The sequence below is a fragment of the Pygoscelis adeliae genome, unplaced genomic scaffold (genome assembly GCF_000699105.1).
Source record: "Pygoscelis adeliae isolate BGI_AS28 unplaced genomic scaffold, ASM69910v1 Scaffold41, whole genome shotgun sequence".
Classification (NCBI taxonomy): Eukaryota; Metazoa; Chordata; class Aves; order Sphenisciformes; family Spheniscidae; genus Pygoscelis; species Pygoscelis adeliae.
In genome coordinates, this window is record NW_008824373.1 from 6,048,747 (window position 1) to 6,074,362 (window position 25,616).

At 34.7% G+C, this 25,616-nt stretch overlaps 1 protein-coding gene across 1 annotated transcript in view; it reads left to right on the forward strand.

Annotated features, from left to right (window-relative positions):
- The window catches only part of GRIK2 (glutamate receptor, ionotropic, kainate 2), a 446,885-nt gene that overhangs the window by 414,497 nt on the left and 6,772 nt on the right, over positions 1–25,616 (forward strand). Inside the window, exon 15 of the mRNA XM_009320161.1 lies at positions 17,109–17,359. Within this exon, the coding sequence (XP_009318436.1) occupies positions 17,109–17,359 (251 nt within the window). The remainder of the gene's footprint in view (positions 1–17,108; positions 17,360–25,616) is intronic.

Sequence of the window (25,616 nt, forward strand, 5' to 3'; positions counted from 1 at the left end):
ATAAGAAATTAGAGACAGTAATTTATCTACTGTTTCTCTCTGTTGAGCTGTGGAAAGTTACAGAATTAGATTAAGAGGGGGCTTTAGCTGTACAGCAGTGATGTTCCTATAATATCTGTTGTGGAGGCTCACAAAATCAAATTAGGCAGATGATAGATTCAAAAATGAACTTTATTTAAAGCAAAATTTTTTAGCAGAACACTAACTAGAAATGAGGTTTCAACACTCTGACAACATCAGTAAACCACAGGTTCAGGATGGTGTACGAGGGATTAATACTGCACAGCCAGCTTTAGAAATGAAGATCCAAAATGTGCACAATCACTAACCTATAAGATGAAGGCTCTCAACCTCAAGGAGTTTCCTTGGGTGGCATCCTGACCCAAGGGGAGAGTCGCAGACCCGCTGCTCCAAGGAGGGCTGGCTCAACTTGTCCTCCGGCAGGGCTCCATTTATACCTTAGTCGAATATGATCTGTGGTCAATTCTAATTGGCTGAGTACCTTGACTTTCTTACTCCTGGCCCGAGGTGTATATGTGACCATAATCACTGCTTCAAGGTGTGTACGTGACGGTCAGCACTCACCACTGTACAGGTGGGAAAGTAAGGGCGCAAAAAGTAAGGACGCAGCAGTCTTAATGCCCCCAGTCTTTATCAGGGCGGGTGCACCTGCCACAATATCTATAATGGTGAGGTAAAAAACAGTTTGAGAAAAAGGTGAAATACACATTTTCTTATCCTTTGCAGTTATTACAAGAAAATAAATTGTGCTATTAATATTAATAATATGTTAGTTGCAAAACATAGTGAACTGAATCTGTTACATGACTCTTCACTTTTACTAGTTTTTTGACTTACTTCTCCCTTGCTGTGATCAAACTATGGCTTTTCCTACTACAGCATATCACTATTTGTATCCTTGATCTTTCCATACTGATGGACTATCAAGGTGCCCTGGAAAGAGCTGGAAAGAGTTTGAAGCTCAGATCTTTAATATTTAATTGTTAACTTAAAAATTGTTAAAAAAAGAAATGTACAGTCCCCAACTATATAGAACTCTTCACTGTACATGGATGTAAAATACAACTCTCAGGATATGAATGAAATTAAACAACGTATTTTGGGGTCAACATAGCAAGTGGATAAAGCTACTAATATTTCATTGCCAAATTAAGTCTTACAGAACTACCCGTTATACAAAGCTGCAATAACTTGCAATAATAAAACAGATCCAGGTATCAAAACTTATTCATATAAGTACATAAAATATATCTGCACAGTGTATATTTATATATTCATAATAGAAAGCTAGCAGCTACTGTGATACAAACAAGTTATACCTCCCATGTCAAAAAGAAAATTATAAGAATAAAATATACAACCTTCCAGCAGAGATGCATTTGCTGCAAGGCCCAGACATCACTTAGGTTCAAAGGATGAAATAAAACTTCGAGGCTCTCATTTTCTATGGATTCAGAGGTACCATTTTTAGCAAAGTTCTCTTTTCTGTAAGTTCTAATGAAATATCAAGTAAAATGTCTTTGTTTACAAATATTTTTATCTCTTGGAGAAAAAAAATATTTCTCACAGTACATTGTTCTTACAGATTCTCAAAATTTTGCCCACTAACCTATGATTTCCAAAGAGACTATTTGGCCAACTAATAAAATGTGCAGATCACTTGCACATAGAACTTTATATACTTTTGCTCAATGTAGTTAATCTTAACTTTTTTTTTACTTAGGCATTCAAATATTTTATTTTTTGGAAAATCAGAGCCAAGAGTGGGGTTGGCTTTCCTTTTTTTTTTTTTTTCTCTTTTCTTGAATTTCAGTCAGCTGTGTAGCATGTAATTAAAATGTTGTTTGGAGTAAGCACATTTTGAAGACAGTAGTATTCATATAATTTCATCAGACATAGAATCTAGAAAGAGTATTTCACACTCCACTCACTTAAATTAAAGATTTTACTGCAGAAAAAAAGGTTTTCAGGCAATAATTTATGATCTGCTATTTCATATCTTCTCTAGGAATATGACTTCATGAATTATTTATATTTATCTAAGCCATTAATAAATGCAATACAATAGTGTTCTTCCTACCCCAGTGATAGGATGCTGGGTTCAAATAGAATTTAAACAAACAGTTTAATCAGCAAATATATAACAATTATCGTGCTGTATCCAATAACACTGTATAGGTTCAGATAATTTATATTACCTATTCTGTCTCTAGGGAGTGACCTAGAATAAATATTCACTGTAAAATTTTTTATTTTATATAACTGAATTTTTTTAACTGACCTGACTGTGTTCTTAAGGCAGGTATTTTACAAAAGATTTCATTACCTGCCATTTTTATTTAAGTGCATGTTTCCAAATATAGACAATTTTAAATGAAGGCACAGTGGGGAATATAAATTACTTAACAACAGAAGCTTTTAATAGATGCTTCTAGTTTCAAAGATTAAAACATAATGTAGTAAAAATATGAACAAATAAATGACTAATTTCCTAAATATGCAATAGAAAGTGAAAAAAGATATTATGAAGATGATCTCAAAATAGCCTTAACTCTCCTCTTAGAATTCATTCAGCCTCCTCCCTTGCTGCTTTTATCATTCCAGACAGAGATTTGCAGTGTGGTTTTGTAAATATTTAAAAATTAGTTTACTTTTGAGGCTTGCCTGTAAAATAAAAAGTAGATAAAATTGGAGTAAATGCCTTGTAAGTGTAAGAATAACACTTCATCATCCTACAGATGTATAGGATGTTGCCTCCTATGCTTTGTCTAGCTTTTAAAAGACCAAAGCCTTGAATTCTACAGCTACATGTCTGAATTAAGTTTTTTTGTTAAGCAGTTAGAACATCTTTGTTAACACTTAGAACAAGTACTATATCCAAATTAGTATTTTAAACAAATGCCCTGAATGTTTTCTAGTAAAGAAATCTATTATGTTATTACATATTTAGAACATAGTGGTGCTAGAAATTTTTCCTGCTCTAGGTGCTACCTATAACTGTGGTAAAATGAAGTCCAGTTTAACAGAGATTAAAGTGTGTATAGAAAGCCTTCAATTTTCCAGAAATTACCTAAAAATGAATCTCAAAATTGAAGGTACAGTTGTCCATAGTCAGACATTATAGCCACCACCAAAGTAGGGGGCAGTCTGTTCTTTAAGCTCGGATTGAATGAGAATGTGTAGTATGGTAATCCTGCAGTTGTAGATTCTTCTGAAGGGAGTAGGATTATGATACAGATGAGTATCATAATGATAATGAGTTCTGGGCCCCACAGTTTAAGAAGAATGTTAAGGTACTTGAATGCGTCCAGAGGAGGGCAACAAAGCTGGTGGAAGGGCTGGAAGGCACATCCTATGAGGAGTGCCTGAGGACACTGGGTTTGGCTACTTTGGAGAAAAGGAAGCTGATGGGCAACCTCGTGCTCTACAGCTTCCTGACAAGGGGAAGTGGAGAGGGAGGTGCTGGTCTCTTCTCCCTGGTATCCAGTGATAGAATGTGCGGGAATGGCTCAAAGCTGCACCAGGGGAGGTTCAGACTTGACATTAGGAATCATTTATTTACCGAGAAGGTGGTCAAACAATGGAACAGCTTGCTAGAGAGGTGGTCGATGTCCCAAGCCTGTCAGTGTTTAAGAGGCATTTGGACAATGCCCTTAATAATGAGTTTTAACTTTTGGTCCGCCTTGAAGTGGTCAGGCAGTTGGACTAGATGATCGTTGTAGGTCTTTTCCAACTGAAATATTCTATTCTATTCTATTCTAGTACCTGGATGCTATTGTTTATGCAGTTATTTTTCTATTTTCTTTTTTCTTTTTTTTCTTTTTTCTTTTTCTTTTTCTTTTTCTTTTTCTTTTTCTTTTTCTTTTTCTTTTTCTTTTTCTTTTTCTTTTTCTTTTTCTCTTTCTCTTTCTTTTTCTTTTTCTTTTTCTTTTTCTTTTTCTTTTTCTTTTTCTTTTTCTTTTTCTTTTTCTTTTTCTTTTTCTTTTTCTTTTTCTTTTTCTTTTTCTTTTTCTTTTTCTTTTTCTTTTTCTTTTTCTTTTTCTTTTTCTTTTTCTTTTTCTTTTTCTTTTTCTTTTTCTTTTTCTTTTTCTTTTTCTTTTTCTTTTTCTTTTTCTTTTTCTTTTTCTTTTTCTTTTTCTTTTTCTTTTTCTTTTTCTTTTTCTTTTTCTTTTTCTTTTTCTTTTTCTTTTTCTTTTTCTTTTTCTTTTTCTTTTTCTTTTTCTTTTTCTTTTTCTTTTTCTTTTTCTCATTACTTCAATTCTTGCCAATGTTCAGTTCAGATAGAGCTTTCATCATCTTGGTTAGAAGATGAAGTTCTTTCTTGCCCTTCCAACTGCTTTATGGGGACAGGTTTGCAGGAAAAGATAGACTTTTTTCCCTAAAGAAGTGTTTGACAAGAATCTTTAGCATGTTTGATTCTTCCATTCTATGTGGTGCTCTTTACTGTTCCTGCATAGGTGCACAAACACACATAGATTTTCAGTCTGTTCCTCTATTTTTAATTTACTTCCACTAGAACCAACAGGGCTAGTAAACATTTATTGATCTGATTCTGGGAACCAGATCACTTATTTAAAAAAAAACAAAACCCCCAAAACACCCACACCCCACCCCCATTTCTATGTATAACATACATGAATAAGAAAGTAAGGCTGAAGTTTCACTGTCATTTTAAACTGGCATAGGGCTGCTGCATTTTGCAAAAACTGACAGCTATATGAGCTGGTTTAGTGACCTAAACTGTCAGAATACTGTTCATCTTTTTTCATAAAATTAATTTACTTCATGTTTAACTGCATAGCTGCTAATGAGGTTGGATGAGCACTAATCATAATATGAAGGAAGCAGTGATAACAAACTGGGATGTGAAAGAGGAAATGGGATTTCTGCACAGCCACCTGTTTGAGTCTGAAGACAAACCTGAGAGCCTTCCCTGTTTTCTGATAGTTGCAAAAAGCTGCAATGTATCTCTCAGTGGCAGAAATAAAACAGTTGTAATTTTACAGAATTGAGTAGTTGCGGGGTGGGGGGAGCTGTCAAAGTAATGTTTCCATATTTTGAAAAACTTTTTTTTTCTATGCCTCACATTGATTCTATCTCAAACTTCGCAGAACTTGAGCAGTATAGTTTTCATCCCCCTTCACATTGGTGCTGCTTCAATATTTTCTTTTTGTCTTTTCTCCTGGAGGTCTAGGCTAAGAATTAAAGAACATTATGGTAACAAGAGAGTCACAAGAAATGAAAACACTGGCTTGTATTAAATATCTTTTTTACAACAACAACAACAAAAAGATCCACAGGATCCTTTCAAAATTAACTGTTTGGAGTTATCAGTATTCTTTACTCACTGAAGTTAAACACTTATTGTAGCTAGGGCTGCTTTCTGTGTCCTAACATCATTCTCTTTTCACACCTCCACCAAACTGAAAAGGTGACATGTTTTGAAGAGGCGTGTTTTAAAAACTTCCGTTAAATCTCAGGCAAGACTAGAAAACAATGGCTGGCACTGAGTGCGACTGGCACATTCCTTTCAATTAATTTGTACATTTAGCAGTCAGTGATCAATGCAGAACATAATTTTAGACATTTTTTTCCAGGAGAAATAAGGTAAGGTTTTTTTTAAGTCTTTCCATTACTTCTCTTAAATATCGCACAATTTTCTAAAATCAGAATCGTATGTTGCCTTATTTGAAGAAGTACAAGAAAAAGAAAAAGAACATCCTAGGATTCTAGGCTCCACAGATACAGTTAGTGAAATCTTGCTTTGCTCCTACTCTTGTAGTAACTCAGTTGTGTCTGACACCGACTGGTAAACAGAAGGTCTATACTTTTTACACATCTATGTTTAAATATATTTATGTATAACCAACAAAGCCACAGGTATGAATGATGTGGGAACCTTTCAAAAAGCAGGCAGTTCCAAAATTGAAAGCAATAACAGGTAAATGGTGTATTAATTTAGTCCCAAAAATTGTTGACAATATACTTGGTTAACATAACTGAAACAAATTCTACGTATGTGAAAATAGTGAAAAGTTCAGAAGTTTAAAATGTGCATTAATGAAAATATGTTCCTGGATTTCCTCTGTAAAGTACTAAACCCAACAGCCAACACTGCTTTCAATTTAATCATTGTTGAGATTTCAGACTCTGCAGCTATTTCCTGTTTATATTGTGTGGGATACTGCAGATATCTGAGCTATCCTTGTCTATTACCTACTAAAGTACTGCTCCTGGAGAAAAATTTCCATCTTACAATCCAGCGCTCTGTCTACTTAGAAAATGTGCGTATGTGTTTATGTATGTATATTATACATTCTTAGGTAACTTCAAACAATAAGTGTAATGAAAACTGTGCAGTTTTTGCACTCTGAACTTCAATACTAAAAGTATAAGCATTGTCCCCTGCCTATAGTTTTGAAAATCTAAAGCACTACAAAAAATAATAATAGTAGTAAAAAAAATAATTTCTAAGCAATCATTTGGTTTTATTATTAAAACCTTAATTCTCTTGAAGCTACTTATTACCTTCAGACCATACAAATGACATAATATGAGCATTTTTTACCAGTCCTTGGAGATGAGAAATATAAACAGATCTGTCTCTATAGGAATAAATAGGAAACCATGTACCAACACAAGAGGCCTTTTTCTCCTGCTTGCCTGCACTTAATCTGTAATCCTTCGTATAATTTGAACTGTAATATTCATCACTTATACATGCATAAAAGTGCTGAGCTTCAGTTCTTCTGTAACTAAAACAAATTAATACATTTGTCTTCATTAGTTGAACATAATGCACAAAAAATAGGTGCAAATTATTTATTTTTATGCAGGCCAAACCATGTATTGAAACTAATTTGAGAATTTCAACTGCTTGAGCAGTAAATTTATTGTTGATGAAGTGTATGAATGTCTAGCTAACATATTTGATGAAAGAATAGTTTTTTATAGTTACCTCAGAAGTATGAGCATATTGAAGCACTATCTGAGAGGCATGCTAAGAGGCTGAGCTTTATATCAATAAAGAATTGCCAAAACACTTAATGTCCGGTAGCTGTTGCGAACAGACTCCGCCTTAGAGAAGCGGTTTCTAGTAGGAATTTACTGAACAGATGTAACTGAAGCAAAGACATTGTTAAAACTTCAATGTTGATGTTATAATGCTTAGGACTATATGTATGCATTGCATTGTCAAAGACTCATCTACAAATGTAAAATGTCTCTGTCCTGATATGTCTCCCCTACTTAGAAACAAGCTAGTGTGTTGCATCCCAGCACATGGTGCTTGCATGGTTTTAGGCATTCTTGATCTGAAAAAGCTGCAGCATCAGCTATTTATTTTGTCTGTCTTGTATTTCCTGGCTAAGTGTTCCTTTTTCACTGCCTATTAGAAGTGGGATCTCATTTCCCAGCAACCCAGGCTCACTGAATAAGTATCACCCTCCACCCAATGTCCTGTAGTTTAACTACAATACTTTAAGGTTCCTTTGAGGGACATGTAATAACATAAAACAAACTGACCACAGCCTTTCTGAAGGTTACAGGAGAGGCTGACAGAGCTGGGATTGTTCAGCCTGAAGAAGAGAAGGCAGCTCAGGGGGGATCTGATCAATGTGTTTAAGTACCTGATGGGGGAAAACAATGAAGAGAGAGTCAAAATTTTTTCACTTTCACCCAGTGACTAGACAAGAGGCATAGGGCACAAACTGAAATAAAATAAATTCCATTTTAATATGAGAGGGAAAAAACCACACACAAAAAACCCCCCTTCTTTACAGTAAGGGTGATCAAACATTACAACATGTTGTCCAGAGATGTTGTAGAGTCTCCATCCTTGGAGATATTCAGAACCCAACTGGACAACGTGCCCTCAGTAACATGCTGTAGCTGGAGCGGGTGGGGTGGACTAGACCATCTCCAGAGGACAATTCCAGAGTTCTGCCTTTGATAGTACTGAAATGCAACAGTTTTTTGATGAAAGTACTTCAGCCTTTTTAACTACAGAATCAAGACCCTTCCCTTTGAACAGTGACTTGAATTTGCATCCAAAAGGGTTAAATAGAAGCTATTGGCTGTCTTTTGGTTTGAGCCTAGTTTCATTTTCTACACCCAAATGATTCCCTTGTAATGGAAAAGAAATTTAAAATTCTAAAAGCTCTTAATAAATCTGAATTCTCGCTATCTCATCCAGCCCCACTGTTGAGGATGGAATTCTCTAAGTTGGCTAAGATAAATGAAAAGACTAGCACCATGGCTTTCAGTCTGTCATGGTGCTTTATAGACAAACAGCACAGTGAGTGAAATATTGAAAGCCAATGTTTTTAAGCAGTTTTTGAATAGTTGAGGTTTCTTATTCTCACTGTATATATGATGCACACAGTTAGCTGATGCCTCCTTTTCCCAAAGATCAACCAAGAACTGACTGCCTTGCCTCTGTAATCACTTTAACCTTGTAAATCAAATTGGAGAACAGAAATCTGCACAGAAAACCTCAAAAAGTCAGCTTCTGTTATTTATCAGAGGAATTAGAAATATATGGAACATCGCTTAACAGAACAGTAGCATCTGAAACTTCTTATCACCTATAAATGCAATGTGAGACTTTGTAGGAATTCTGACAGCTCCAAAGGTCTAAATATATATATATATATATTATAACTTAAATGAAGATTGCCCAGATTTAAGATGGCATTGCAGTTAGATGTACCCAAGACCACTTCATAACTCACTCATGATGAAACAGCTAATGGCAAAACACAGACATTCATTGTTTTCAGAATTTCCCTTATAGCTTGGCAGGGGGTTGGGGTGTTCTGCAAAAGCATGAACTGGGTTTTCAGGTCTGGACACTTTTGTTATGACCTTACACTTTTCTTGTCTTTCAACATACTCTTGTCTATCTGCCTGAAATCTTCACGTATAGTAAAACTGTGTGTAGCATTTTGTTAGACTTCCTTAATTCAGCTATTTATTGCTGGGTAGAGTTAGACAAATATTTCCCACAAAGGAGGCTGTATTTGCAAACCATTCATATGTGAGTGATACAGGTTTGAAAGGAGAACTGAAAAAACACCACTGTATAAATATGATATACTTTTAGCTGGGTAAAAATATCACTGATTTTCTCAGTACAGCTTTCCACAAAGGTGTCTTCCTGTTCTGCAGCAGACAGTTCAACAGGGGTAGAGAGATAATGGTGTGTTATGATTATGATATTTTCAAACAGTCTGTGATGCTGCAATGCATGAAGAGTCTATTAAAAAAGTTACAAACTTTCATTTGTTTGAACTCAGTATTTAATCTAAGAGCCATGCTTTAAAGCTGTTTACAATGATAGCTTGAGGAGGGGCTGAGAAAACTAAACTGTGTTAAAAAAAAAAACAAAAACAAAAACAAAAGAAAAAATAGAATAGTATACGCAAAGTTTCTACAACAATGTAATAATGATCTGAGTATTTAAAATAGTAAAAAGAAAAAAAAAAGCCTTCATTCTGTTCAGGTTATCTCGGTACTACAAAAATAAATAGAGAAAAATGGTGTATATTAACTATTAAACCTGTTATCGTCATCTTATTTAATTTATTAATTATAGGCAACCATTATGCATGCATTTTTTTGTAATTTACTCACCGTGGAGGATAGATATGTTTTAAGCTAGTTACAAATTAATACATTCAAAGATGTCCCCTTCCCAGTCCTAAAACCATAAGTATTTATGAACACAAGAATTCATGAATGGCTACTGTAGTCCTAAATATCTCATGTATTCATCTGATTTTGATATCAGTTATGTTGCATACTTACAGCTGGAAAATTATGAGAAATTTAATGTGAAATAAATCTCAGCTACATTATCCCTCTTGGTTACATTTCAGCTTTATAAACATACATGAACTTTTAAATGATGGTTCTATAAAGAAACGACCAGAAATTAGCATGAGTTGGGAATGGTTATAACTGGGAAGAAGTGGAAACAATTAGAGAACACACTGTTTGTGAAAGGGTTTTGATTACATTTGGCATAAAATGCTGATTTAAAAAGTTTCCTGCCTCTTACCAGCAACTTGTCTTTTCCAAGCCATACATGTAGCTCAAAGGTGAATATATATATATATAAGAATAGTGAACAGCTTTGTTTTGAATTTTGTTTTGCTTGTTTGAAGTTTTAATTAGATTTAGGGTAGCTTAGACTGCTGTCAACTTCTACTGAGGATTTTCCATTGTAGTAACTGCAACTTAATGAATATTTAATGCTTACAATATGTCTAATATTACAATATGATAATCTTAATGTAGCATGAAGTGTCGGGGTTAACAATCAGAATCAGGAAACACTGATTTTGTTTCATCAGAAGTGTTAACCCATTCTGATAAATATTTTATCCTGATGCATCCTTTGGAAAACAACAATAAAATTCAGTTATGTATTTAATCAGAAAGACAAGAATGGGAAACCTAATGTCTATGCAACACAGTTAAATTAAAGTTGCAAGTATTTCTTATATTAGACCTACCACTTTATTATTTATTCCCAATATTTTCCACAACATGTGGAGTATTTAAAGAACTTTGAAAAAAGCTTCTTCATGCCCAGAAGTCTAAAAGTCCATGATCTATAAGTCTATAAGGAAGTAGAAGGACAGCTGGTAGAGGAGCAAGAAGGTTTTAGTAATATTAAATCTATCTCATATTTTAATGCATTAATCATAAATTAATAGGAAAAGTATATAAATGTTACTGATCTCTTGGGGTGGCAAAAACAAGATTTTCACACCTTTCTACATTAAAAAGTTCTATGTGCACTTGAAGTTTATTGATATAGGAGTTGTTTTCAGTATACTTGGGAAGTGTGTTTAAACTCTGTGTGTCGGGGATGCTTTGCTATTAATTCATATGTATGTACCTTAAAGGTGAGAATGCTATAATGTCTGATCATTTCATAAATATAAACCAACAAATTTGCTATGAGGCACAGAACTAAGAAACAGGAATAAGTAGTTCACTTAACATCACAAAGAAAACCTATTATCAATGCTGCAGTTAGAATCCACATCCATCTCCTGGTATAATGCACGGATCTCAGGTTTGTTCCATACTCTTAAAAATACCTGGCTAATTGCTACTTCGTATGGAAGTGGCTAATTTTGCTACTGAGAACATCTTTTCATCAGTGGCTTTTTTTTTTTAATCACTTTTTTAATTGGTGGGCCTTGCTCATTTACTTGGAGTTAAATTGAGATCCAGATTTGGGATAAGGGAGGATCTGCTCCTGTGTCAAGTTGGCAGGAACCGTTACCTTTTCTTTTGATTTATTGCTCTTCTATTCACTGTGGGATGTTGCTTGCTTCCTATGATTGCCAAAGAATTTTAATCTATCAAATCCCCAGCCACGGTAATGGCATTACTCCATGACCTGGAAACAGTCACCCAGTGATCTTTTCTTATGTAAAAATGGGCTGATTTTGAAAGTGGAGCCAGGGAATGGGAACTGACAGAATCCCTCTTCTTTCTTCATATGTTGCTTGGAGACTTTTGAATCCACAGGTAGGAAGAACGAACCAAGCTATTTTGACCCACCTCTCTATTGCTTCACTCCCATCCCAATTAGAGCGGGTTAACAGATTTAGAGAGCAGAGCTGGCTGTGACTTTTAAAAGAAAAACATTTCTGTGAAGCTAAACTAAGTGTTTCTCCTATACTCGGTGCCCCTGAGCTGCCTATTCCTTTCCTATGGCATGTTATAACTGTGGCTGTCAGTCTTTATTAGAGTGCTGACTGTGCTACGGATTTCTGGAAGGTGTTTCAGGCCCTGTGATGCATGAGGCTGTAGGAACTAGTTTTTCCATGGTTCCTTGTAGTCTAAACATCTACTGCACAATTATGTGTAAATGAAATCCCTTCCATCTTGTTTCTGTCATGCCTATGACTCCAGTATGCATGACACTTAAGGAAAACTGAACTCCACATGCTGTATCACCAGTTATCCCCTAGCAAGGGATGTCTGTTCCAAGGGCCTGGACTAAATTTTGTCTTGTTTAAACAAAAGGAAAGTTTCATCATAGTAACTGATGGACAGAAATAACAGAACAGTATGACAAACAAAACTTTCAAATATGATTTAACTAAGCATGCAATAAGTTTGGTGTCAGAACATTTATTCTGTGATTCTTGATGAGGCTAATCTATGGGATAAGTACAGAGAAATGTCGATATGCCAAGACTTAAATGATTCCACCTGTCCCCAGTAATATAAATGGTGTTAGCCAATGTTCTTGTGGAAATTTCAGATATGCTTACACTGGAGTGAGAGTGTGACTGCAGCTTATGTATATGTACCCAAGCTAACTTTAGGATAAATAGATAGATCAATCTGGTGTAACCACAATGGGAATGGGCTCATGATGACCCCTCCCCCCCCCCCCCCCCCAAAAAAAAAAAAAACACCAAAAGCCCTTAAAATAAACAAAAAACCCCAAACACCCTCATGTTGAGTTCAGTGCTTCTTCCTTTCAACTACTAAAACCAGAACTTGAACTAGTTGCTTTGTTCAATGTGATCTACTCACACACAGCTTCAACACCTAGAAATTAAAGGAATATCTTTCCTGGTACATGTGGCTTTCTCCTTCTAATAAATACTTCAGTACTAGAAGAAGTTCTTGATGATCTAAATTTTGTACCTAGGTTCTGAATACGATAGTGTATTCTTAACTGTATTTCTCTTTTGCTTAGGCCAAGTACATAGAGTATGAAGTAATTTTGCAAGATAAGTAGAATAGTCTTGGAATTTTTAATAACAAAAGAAAAAAGTAACAGCAATAAAGGACACTATCAGTGGTGTAGGAGTGTTCAGAATGGATTTTTCTGTCTAACAAATCAAGAGTAACATATGACTATGTCACATGGGCACCAACTTTCAAAATACCAGAAAATTTGCAGTGATTTCTTTTGGTAAAATGCACCTGAAATGATGAAACAAAAAAGTTACTGGTTCAACATTTTCTTAATGAAAGAGTTAGCAGAATGTTGCTGTTCCTTTTTATTTACTAAGGGCCAAATTCAATTCTACAGGTGCCAATATGCTCCACCTCCCTTTGTATTTGTTGGAATATAATCTAGTAGAAAGCATTTTCAAGACCAGGCAGATCAGCAACGTACTAATCTGTATACAGTGAAGTCTCAATATATAAACTTTATGTGTTCATAATTTATGACTAAACATATAATTATGTGCATAAACCTTTATATACTGAGACTTCAGAGTGGAAAACTTATCTGTGTATAACTTCTGCAGTATTTCTGAGACTTTGTTATCTTAGTTTTGTACAGATGTTTCATACAATAGAATTTTATGTAAATTTTCCTTTTTATTTTAAATTTTCATAAGCAGGTAACTGCAAATAGAAATTACTGCATCTCTTACTGAGTTTGTTGATCATAGGAAGGCACTAAGGTCTCTATGATCTATAACAGAAGGTCTTAAAACTCTTCTGGCAGAAATTCTCATTCCTTCAAACAGCAGCTAGAGTGGGATCAGCAAATAATGTATAGATTATATTCTGTAGGCCCTCCGGTCCCAGTTTGTCATAGAAATAGCTCATCAGTTGATAGAGAAATGAAAGCAATAGGAACGAGGAAAAGAGAGGGAAGAAAAAGTCAGATATTTCTGCACTGGAATTCTCCCTTTCTCTGCACTCAATGGAAGATTATATACTCATCTCTTTGCCTGATTTTGGGATGTAGTTATAAATATCATTGTGTCTGTCCCCTCCCAGTCTTCCCCCCATGCACAGACTGGTAAGATTTTTTTGAACTGCTTGTCTTTTTATTGAAGGTTGAGATGTGAAGTTCACAGTTCACATTTCTTCACATGGCAGAATTTTATTCTCTCTTTTTCTTTTTTTTTTTGCTTCTGCTTTATTACTTTACTCTTATTCATAGTGTATTTATTTTGCAAATGCATTTATATACATTGTCGGGGAATCTTAAAATTTCTGGTTTCATTTTATTTTTTTCTCTTGAACAGTAAATTCTCTGAAATGAACTACTTCTGATTTTAAAAAATGTAAAAAACAGGACATGGCCTTCTTGCAACACCTCATGGAGGGGCTTGATTTTTCAAGTGCTGATCTTTCAGTCATGTGATAGGAGTGATAGGGAAAATTACTAGTAAATGTCAAAAATATTTTACATTTATTTGTGGAAATTTTTCATTTCTGGAAGGAAAACAGTTTTAACATCCCAAATGTAATCTGGATGTCTTGTCCACATTCTCTACTAATTTTCTCTTCTTTTTGTATCCTAACTTTATCATCCACAGATCAGACCATGATACTTTTAGACACTTCAGGTGTTTCCAGGTGGATTTTCCATTGCTGCGACTTGCTATCCAATTTATACCAGAAAAAAATCTGGGAGCAAATAAAACCTTAGGAAATAATATCGTTGTTATGCTTCTTTTGTTCTCTTATTAACTACTTGAATCAGTATAAACAGCATTAAAAATTACTTTTTTTCAAATATCAGATTATTAGGTGTACTCATTATTTATTGCAAAATATGAATCGATGAATTTAGAACATTGTAAGTCATTCAGAAATGGAATAGAAATACAGCATTGAATGCTAGCTTTTTCATGGGTATAAAATTTTAAATGTTTAATTTAACAGCAGCAGTATGCGCTGCTGGTCATCCCACACTGATCCTTACTTGTGAGATTACCATTTTTAAGACAAGATAATAAGGTATAACAAATACACATATTGCAGTAGAAACACCAAAGGCCCTGTAATCTGTCCACTCCACAATTATTTGTGCAAAATTTTGCACCAACAGTAAGTGATACAAATACTGTTGAACTGAATCATTATTAACTTCATGCTTCTAACGCAATCCTCATAAACTTAACTAATTGTAGATAGGATTAGCCCATGCTTTATGGTTTCTGTCTATGAATTCTTCAGTTAATTCATTTTTCTAAGCACTTCAAATGGACTAGAACTGTATGTGTACAAATCTGGTCCCTAGAATATATAAAAAATACATGAAGAATAGTTGGTATTGCCTATGTTTAGACCAACAGAAAGTGTGGAAATGAAATGCAAATCAGTTTAATTAGAAAACAGCCTGTCAGATCAGAAGATGGCTTAAACTGGGTCCAAAATTATTTCTCACAAACTAATGTTATTTAAGTTGTTGTTGTTAAATATTTATAGGCAGTGTAACGCTGAAAATATCCCCAAAAGATTATAGTATGCACTTGCACTTCCCCAGGCTATTGTGGACTGATCACTTCTTCCATCTGACTGAAGAAATGTGTCAAGTACAGGGTTTTGTACAGTTTCAGCATAATCAGGATGGTCTGAAACGGTGTGACTTAGGCCCCTGCATGCACAAGACAGTAGAAAAGATCTTGTTTTCCTTTCTTTCTGCTTCTCGTATAGTCCTGTGTAAACACAGTTTAGCTCGTAGTACAGAATATCATTCTTTTCTAAGCATAGATGATAAAAGTGCAAGTTCTTGCAATGTAAATACTTTGTGGCCAGCTTTTCCTACCTCTTATTCTGGAATAAAGGAAAAGCCCAGAGTGTCTGTAATTAATGGTCCCTTCTATGTTTTACTTCCATGTGGGCACAGCAACCCTTTGCTATTGGCTTTATTTTCATGATCAGCTCTAGATATGTAAGAAGAAACTGAAAAAAAAAAAAAATTGAAAGAAATTAAAAAAAATACATGTTTTCCAAGAGTGTAAAGAGTATAAAATATCCTACCCATGCATTCCTTCAGCTTCTTCACAGTTGATCACAGTACATGAAATAGTCAAATGGGCAGAACCTCTCTAAAGGATGTTGAGGATTTTTTTAAAAAAGGTATCAAGTTAATGAAAATGCATTTTATTACTCAGCCACAGGAAACACTGTAAAAATTATAGTTTTTAAGTAGCAGTATTATAAGAGAAAGAAAAAGAGGAGGAATTCTTTGTAGAATTGCATTCATATCACATGAAAGAGGGGATGCCATGCCTTTTCATCTACTCATTTTTTTTCCCTGGGATTTCTTAACTACTTTAATGAAGAGCCTTTTGTTCCTGTTTTTGAAGGAGAGGAAGAAAAATGATGGCTTTGTTCTCTCCTTAAACATTACACAAATCTTAACATAGAAAACACTCTAACTGATGTGATTTACTCTCTAACATTCAGAAAAGAAAAGAAAAGCTTTCTCCATTGGTATTATTAATTAATTAATGTCGATTTTAAAATACTCATTGAAAAGTCCTTATGCACATGTAAAGAAAAAGAGAACAGATGACATACAAAGATATGACACTACACTTTAAACCGCCCCTTGAAATACTGAAGCGTTCAAAAGCTGCAAAATTATCATGTCATTTTAAAATACTGAATTATGAGAAAGAAACACACTGAAATATGAAAATTTACATCTCTGTTATCCAAACACACTTAACCTTATCTTTCTAAATGCATTGCTACCTGGTACTGTTAATAAGTAAGTGCGTGCTTGGAAGGTATCTTAAATGCCTGACAATCTATCAAATGGAGACTTTTGTGGCTTGGTCCTGAGGCATAAATTGTTGTTTCTTCTTTTAATAAAGTAATAGTATAAAGTGTTCATATCAGACAGTGGATTAGCTTCAGGGTAACAAGCTATGAAGTAACAGCCTGTAGATTTATGTATGTTTGACTACATCTACTGCAACATAATTAAAAGCCTGATGGAAGTTGAATGGTGAATACTATTTGGCTGGATATAATAGTTGGGCATGAAGAAGTTTGAGACCATGGGACTAAGTGTGATAGGACTTGTTGCAGCAAGTTGCCTGGCTTACAGGCAACACCAGCTGGATCAGGTTTTGTGCATTTATATTTATATGTGTGTGCACGTGTGGGTTTGTATTTATGTGACCAGTGTTACTGTGGTGAGATGCAAATGGCTTTTCAATAAATGTTATGGTTGTAGAGGATATAGGTTTTCCTGTGACATTATATTACATTTTATTCTTATCAGGAATAGCTAACTTTCCTTAAAGTATACCCCATGCAATATATGTTCCCTGTGGTCTCTTCAGGTTCTCCATACAGAGACAAGATCACTATAGCAATTCTTCAGCTGCAAGAGGAGGGCAAGCTCCACATGATGAAAGAGAAATGGTGGAGAGGTAATGGCTGCCCAGAGGAGGAAAGTAAAGAGGCCAGTGCTTTGGGAGTTCAAAATATTGGAGGAATCTTCATCGTGCTAGCAGCAGGATTGGTGCTTTCTGTCTTTGTGGCAGTGGGGGAGTTTTTGTACAAATCAAAAAAAAATGCTCAGTTGGAAAAGGTAAATACTGTCTTTTCTTATTTTATTTTATATTTATGGTCTATTTAAATAATACTTTAAGCATTTGGTAGCAAAATGTAGGTGATGCACACTGATTGTTTATTCGATAGTATTTGTATAACAAAGGATCACAGCAAAGTACCCAAAATTTTACAGTTACAGCTTTTAATTTGTCTTCAATGTGTTTAATTGTAGCCAGATTTCAGGACAAGTGACTATTTCTCCTCTTATTCAAGCCTGAAAAAAGACAGCTTTTTACTCCTGGAAGTTCACTGCAGTTAATTTTATGGATGAAGAAGAAATCTGAAACTGTAATGGGAAACAAATTAATCTTCTACAGATAATTCTGATTTTCAAAAGACAACCTGTCTGTAGCTCAAAGTCAAAATCTAAAAATGTCTCTATAGAAATGTTCTTTACAGAAGTTTATACTTGCAAAGTTGTCCTGGTAGCATCTGGAAAAGATTACATCAGTATGATTTTTTTTGTTGGGTTTACTACTGATATGATGTCCTGTAATTTCAAACTGACTCAGTTTTGACGATTCTAGTGTTAATTTGTTCTGTACTTGCAATTTATACAACCACAGTACTGTAATTGTGCCAACACTAGTAATATCTTGTGAAATTCTTAGTTGGAATTATCATTTTTGCATAATAAATAAATAAATCTTTCTATACATATGTGCCCATGTTTAAACCTGAACTCAAACTATATATTTTATTGCTATGACAAATTCTGAATTTTAAAAATTGAGAGAAACTGTTGGATTTTACTAGGTCTTTTTCTTTTTTTTCTTCTTCTCCGTTTGAGGAGCTTGTGACCTATGGCAATTTCTATATTTCTATTTAGAAATTTAATTTAATAAAATCAGTAGTAAATCCAACAGCTGTATGTATATTGTTTTTTTTCCAGATGCTACTGGTGAATTTTTGTAACTTGAATCATTACTCAGAAAATTTACAATTTGTTTTTACTTCTTTTGAGGCAACCTTTTGGTATGCAAGTGTCCTGCTATAAATATATTGTTAAAGAAGTTTTTTTCTAATACACACAAAGGCAGTGTGAGGTCACAAAGTCCTAAACACAGTTTGAACATGGGTACATTTTATTAAATTGTTAAAAGACCATTTAGATCTTCTTCTTTATGATACTGCAGGCTGATTCCTTTCTGTTACCATACTATTGGAATGTTATGTTTCTGAAATGAATTTGTGAGGAAAAAGATACCAGTTACTTAAGTAACCCATGTAAGTCTCAATGATTTTTACCCATTCCTAAGGTGGATATGGATTTCGTATGGACATCAGTTTAATTTGGTTTAGCTTTTCTGGATTTTTAAAAAGCACTCACTTCGAAAAATAGGACCGTTTTGATAACAATCTTGTAACATGAGTTCAGTATTTTGCAGGGTGTGAATGCATATTTTACGTGACAAAAACAGCATGTTGGAAGTTGTGTGAGGAAGCAAACAAACTTTTTAATTAAGGATTTGTTTCTCTAAGCCCTATGGTTTTGTGGTTTTGGTTGTTTGGGTTTTTTTCTTTTGCTGCTTTTTTATTTTTGTTTGTTAATGATGGATAGATATAGCAATGACTGGAGGTATCTGACTTTTTAACAGTACTTGTACCAGAAAGGTCTCATCATATCATCAAGTATTAAGATACTTTAAAAGTTAGGGCTGAATCTGAAGCAGTTGAAAGAGTCAGGTCTCTCTCCTCTATTTCCTCCTTGCAGCCAATCTCTTCCCTTCCCTCCCCTCCCCACAACACCCACATACCCTGATGTCAGTAGACCAGTAAAATTTCAGTAGAACTTTACTTCTGGAATGAAATTAACAGAAAAATGATGCCAGCATCCCTACACATGGCCTACGCCATCATCCCCTCACCCACTGTTCTCCCAACACCCATAGACCTTCAGTGAACGTCTTCTTCCATTCTCTCCTAATGTAGCAAGTCCCCTTTGCCTAGGAGAGGGAGTAGCAGCAGCCAAAAGGGAGATAAGCAGTACTGTCATCTGTCTCCAGTCTCTACATCTCCTATGCTGGGATGAGTAAACCATGCCAGTAATGATGCCTTGGCTATTCCACAGGGAGAGAGGAAGCACCTAGTTTTGGCAACATTTATAGTTTCAGCCCTTTAGAATCAGAGTAACATTCTGGAATTTGTATAATGCTTGTCAACATTTGGAGACAGGGAAGATCAAAGGTCATATTAACAACCAAAGAAACAAAAGAAATCAGATAACTTCAGCTGCTGAATATATGGAGTATCCTGAAATATAAATGGGCAATATTAACATGTGTGTCTGCTTTTTGATGCATACAAAATATACAGTTGCACTTCCAGTGGGGAGGCAATGCAGATTTAAAGTGTATAATCTAGATATGTTTTTTTAGCATTTTCAATGCCAGCCCTTCCTGGAGTGCACACGTGAACAGAGACATTGGCTGGTGTGAACCTAATTAGAGGAGTGAAATCTTGAAAGGAATTGAGCTCAGAAAACAGCAGACAAGATTGTGTTATTTGCCAAAAACCTGTTGCATCTTGTAACCGAAGTGGTTCAGAACATCCATGCTCCTGATGTGCTCAAAAATCCAAAGGAAACGTGTGACACCAGCTGTAGTCTTTCTGGGAAACAGATGAATGCATGCCACCACAACACTTTGTAGACACAGAGAAATTCCTCTTTTATTGACACCTTTCAAAATCAAAGATAAGCCTGGATGTTATCACAGTTAGACTGTCAGTCACTGACACTTGCTATGGCTAGTTTGTTTAAAAAATGAGTGTCCTAATTTACTAAGTATTTTCTAGAAGATCCAGATCTGATGGATGTGAATAGAACAATATATGGATTCAATTCTACTATCATTTATAGCAGGTCAGAACTAGGTCTGCCTGTGAAAAAACAGCAGATGTACATTTTATTAATTTTGAACTGTTAAGTACTTCAAAAAATGTGAAATGAGACACATATCAGCGTACCTTAACTGTTTGTTTCACTAGGGGAGATCTGGTTATAGACTTCCTATAATACAAAATACTAGATTAAATCTTATGATGTACTGAAACAATAACACCAACAAAGTATTTCTGGAGTTATATGATCAAATCATAACCTAAACATCAGTTAAATTAGTCTCTCTGAAATAGTTATTTGTTTATAATTGATTATAAAAGCAATAAAAACAATAAATACATTGATACTGGTTTATATTTTACATACATTTCCCAAGGAAGACAAAAACAATAGAACTTTCCATGGTAAATAATTCACTGCTTAGATATGCAATTGAGATGAGAAAGATCAGTCTGGATAGTTTATCTCACAAGGTACAAGGAATGAGCAGCTAGCAGGACTGGACCAAAAGTAGACATCAGTAGCTGTGAATATACGTGTGTTATATACAAAACAGTGTTTTACTTACAACTGCAGATTCTATTGAACAAGAAATTCTGAATGCTGAACTGTGACCTGTATATGAGACTAACTATGTCTTTGAAGATGGCACAAACTTAACTGGTTGACTCTTGCCCAAAATAAATTGTTAAAAAAAATTTCTAACACCTTCTGCAAAATGGACAAACCATGTTTTGGTTTTGATAATGTAAGGATAACAGGAATAGAAGTTTCTGATCTTAGCTGGCTCAAAAATTCATGCAGCTTTACTGAGCTGCAGAGACTTTAGGCTGTGGTAGTATTTGATCTTAAACTTAATAGAAATTAAGTGTTTTTTGCTACAATTGCCAATAATGCTGAACTTGCTGTCTACCTCAAACACACATTTAAGTAATGTGATAACCTGGGGTGTATTTTGAGCTAAATAACTCCTCTAGTCCTACCTAGTACATAGTGTCACTGATTTTTTTCAGAGGGTGTATTGGGAATGACAAAGCATTGTCCTTGTCTATGGCAGAATTTTGACATTCCAGTTGACACATTGGGAAGGCGTAGGAGGAGATGGGAGGTCGGAGGCTATCCTGACTGCATTCCCGCAGAGTAACCACAAGATGGTGCCTTCTAATTTCTCAGAGGGAAATTTAATTGTTACTTTTTAATAGAATTTATGTCACAATGCTCACCTGTTTTTTAATTGCAGCCTTTCTAAAAAATGCTAAATGCTTGTATTCTTTCCTATTGTTTATAATACAAACATCTACTTATGTCATCTGCTTGGAAACATGTTATGAAGCAGACCTTTTTTATCTAGCCAATCTTGACAATAAATGCTCAGGCATTAGCATTTTATAATTGTTTTTGCTGGTGAATGACCTGCTCCCTGGTTTTAACAGGCACTCAGAGGGTAGTGAATAAGCAATGTCAGAAACAGAAGACATTTAAAACAATTACTATGTCCTTTTTCTTTTTTTTTTGTTGTTGGTGTGCTTCAATGTGTTGTGGGTTTATGTCTATTTCATACATTTAGTTTTGTATAGCTCATATTATTATTATAAGGGCCAGGGAAAACATTGACCTTGAAGACCATTAATATTTAACATAATATATTGATCATTCTCAGTTTGAGAATTTATTGACCTTTCCTTCATTTTTGTGTTTTGTTGTTTGTTTTTTTTTTTTTTTTAAAGTCTCCTCTGAGATTACTTCCATTTTGATACCACCTTCACACAGTGATTAGATATTACCATAAATGTCAGCTGTGTGGTAGAAACTATGTGTGCACTGCTCAAAACTTTAGGATGAAATTCACAGTATTGCTGAAGGCAGTGTCAAGAATGTATAGAACATTGCTTGTTGTCACCCTTGCAAATGGTTGTCCTTGTACCTATCCCAGTCAGGTTTTCTTGGGAGAGGGTGACGTTGGCTTGAGAAGTTATCTTGAAACCTGGTTTTATTAATGTAATGGACCCACACCCTTCCTAAGAGGCAAGGAGGGGCCAAGGGCTGCTATGCTGAAAAAGCTGTTGTACTGTAACCATATACAGTTGACACCATGTCCTGATTGTGCTTCTCTCAAATACGGTTTAACTGTTCTTGATTGGTTTACATGAAGTTAGTATAAATGCTAACATGGGTTTATTTGCCAAGGTCCTACAATCTGTTTGCACCAGGATAAATTCAATTCATTATGTCTTAGAATGCTTCTTTTTAGAACTGAGGTGAGCAAAGTGCATACATGTAACTTGTCTTATGTGGAATAGTCTTACAGGAAGAAGTTAATCAGTACTGAAATATTGTGGGAGCTTGTTTATCAGCAGGATATGTAGAAAGTCAGTATTTCCATCTTTGTTTTAATTGTTATCTTAAGAACAGTGCAAAACAAAATTACCATAATAATTTCCTATGAAAAATGAAAAGATCTTTAGAATCTATTCTTACTTTACCAGAATATTTTATGGTTGGGTTTTTTTTTTCAAATTTTACTAAATTAGTTTTCATTAAAATATTTTTCATTATTTACTCAAAAAATGCAGTTATGTCAGTGTTATTGGAGTTCAGAGAATAATCCTAATAGTTTAATATCAAAAGCCTTTGATATTTGGGACAGTAATTTTTAATAGTTTTGGAACAACCCTAAAGTATCCTAGCCTAGTGATTTTTTTTTTTTTTCCTTTCCAGGGGGAGGCAAGTTCAAAAGATTTTAAAGTTGAAAAGCCTGTTCCTCAGGCTACAATAAACAAAGAATGTGGCTATTCTTGGTAAATCAAAGTAAAAGCTTTGGGATTTATATCCCAAGTAACTTTTATACAACGTACAGTCTGTATTGTCATGTCACATTTTGTAATGGAGTAACCTCAGAATTTTCAATGTTGGCTGGGAAAAGCAGCAGCAGCTGTGACAGCTCATAAAAGGAAATGTTATTCCAAGTTTAGCACATTGCATTCTGCAGATATGCAGTTGGAAAATTGGGAACTTCCATCATCCTGTACTCCCTTGAGCACTGTATGTGGATGTATAGACTTGTATGGCTAATTTATGTGTGTGTAAGTGTACAGATTACTTGAAGTTGAGGTATTAATTATAATTAAATGCCCTCTCGGAAACCACCTAAGTACATATTAGAGGATTTTTTCTAATGGAAGGCACTGTTACAAAAACCAACAAAACAAAACAAAAACCTCAAAAAACAAAATCAAACCCACAAAACCTCCCACCTTTCACAGAAAAAAAAGATATGAAAAGACAAAAATGGAAAAAGTGGAAAAAAGCAATTTGACTGACTGTGGCATTTTAAAAATCATTTACAAACAATAAGACATCAAAACCAAGATCTCCATTTTGATTTTTGATTGCAGCTCAACCAGTATCTATTTGGTAATGGACCTTGCTTCTGAGGTATTTTTAATATCTTAATTTATATCATTCAAGAAACAAAGAACAGAAAGATTAGAAATGTATGTAAAGGTCACCATTGCACAAGTACAAATGTAGGAATATGGTTTCAGGAGGCTCACTATCACTCCATAGATATTCACTTGAAGATCAGGGCTTAAATTACAGGTCTGGGTCATGGAATATTTTGTTTGACAGGAATTTAATGTTCTATAAAATATTTTTGGAAACCCCTACATGTAATTTATTTTATAGCAAGTATAGTTCATTTTCACTCATCAGTAGAAAGAAGAAACATTCACATTATATAATTATTGGCTCCTGAAAAAAAAAAAATAAATTTCTTCATTCTCAAGGAAAAAAAAGTCAGATTATAGAACATTCATGTCTCCAATAATTTTTCGTTGTCTTCCCCTAAATATTACTTTATCATGTCATGTATACAAATATTTTAATATATAAATATTAATCTTTGTATTTTGAATTAATCAGCTATACTAAGTTAAGTGTAGTAGCAAACACAATTTAGTTCATCTGATTTAGATTACTTTGACTTTTCTATAAGCCAGCAAAGTAACAACAAGCAGTTCCAGCTGCCTTTTAGATTGAGAAAATATCCTAGACTGCCAGATGAAACCATGTAATTATAGAGAAATGGATGCTAACCATTTTGATATTATGTAACGCAATATGACTATAATAGTTAGTGTTTCTAAAACAGTAGAAACCGTTGGCATTAAATTAATACTAATAGTATCTCTCTGTTCAATATGATTTGAGGCCATGCCAAATTTTATGTTAAGTTTATGCTATCACATTAAATTATAAAACTAGTATAAATTTTTACAGTGAATAATGTATAGTGGACTTTAGCTCAGCAAACTTTAAAAAAAAGCTGTTTAGATACAGCTAAACTCAGGTAAGAAAGGTTGTATTTATTTTCTGAAATGTCTCTGTAAGATGGACTATTTATTTTCAAATTAAACTATATGGTGTTATATACAGTATTTTAATCCAGATAGATTCATACTCCAAAGGATTAATTACATATCATCATCACTTCCTTTCACCATGCCTGAAGATCAACAAACCTGACCTTCCTTGGACGAACAGAGAATGAATTTAGATCTAGGATCAACAATGATTTAACAGGTGAATGAACTTTCACATCCAGTTGCTGAGAGCGCAAGGTCTCAGGTGACTGATTTCAGTGCAATCAGGATCATCTCTGCTGAAAGGCAGAGAGATACCCTGCACAGCTGTGATCGCAACATACAGAACTATTACAATGTTGCGTTGGATATCATTCTAAATCAGATAGGCAGTACCATATATTCTGTTACTTATTTGCTCAGCAGCAGCTACTATGAATTGCTATCAGCACTTATTAAAGTGCTATCAGCCTGGCAGTCATTTGTAGCCATTGTCCATGGACACCGTCCTTCAGTAATGTGTTCTGGAAGAAGACCTGGACCGGTGTGGGAAGCTTCATACCAGTAGAAATTATTGCCACTGACTGGAACACAAGTGACAAACAGTATTTATCACCACTGATTCAATTTGAAAACCCAGAACCAAACTTAGGAACCTGGTGAAATCTGAGACTGTAAGCCTCTTCCACAAGAGGTGGAACTGAATTAGAAGGGTAGATAGTATCTTCTGAATGCTTCCCTTTACTTGTCCAACATAGCACCTATCTCCCTGGGATTAAGCTGCCATCATACCCCTATTTCAGCCAGGTACTGGAAGCACAAAATGACTGCACCATCCTGGTCTGACAAGAGAGTAGGACTGTATATCATCTGCGTGCCCATGACACCACAGCCCAAATTATTTCATTATCTCCTCAGTGGCCTCATATACATGTTGAAAGGAGAGATGACAGGATGAAACCTTGTGGAATCTCGCATGAGAGAGAGCCCTCGGGGCTGATGAGCAATTGCCCTATGCCATCCTCTGG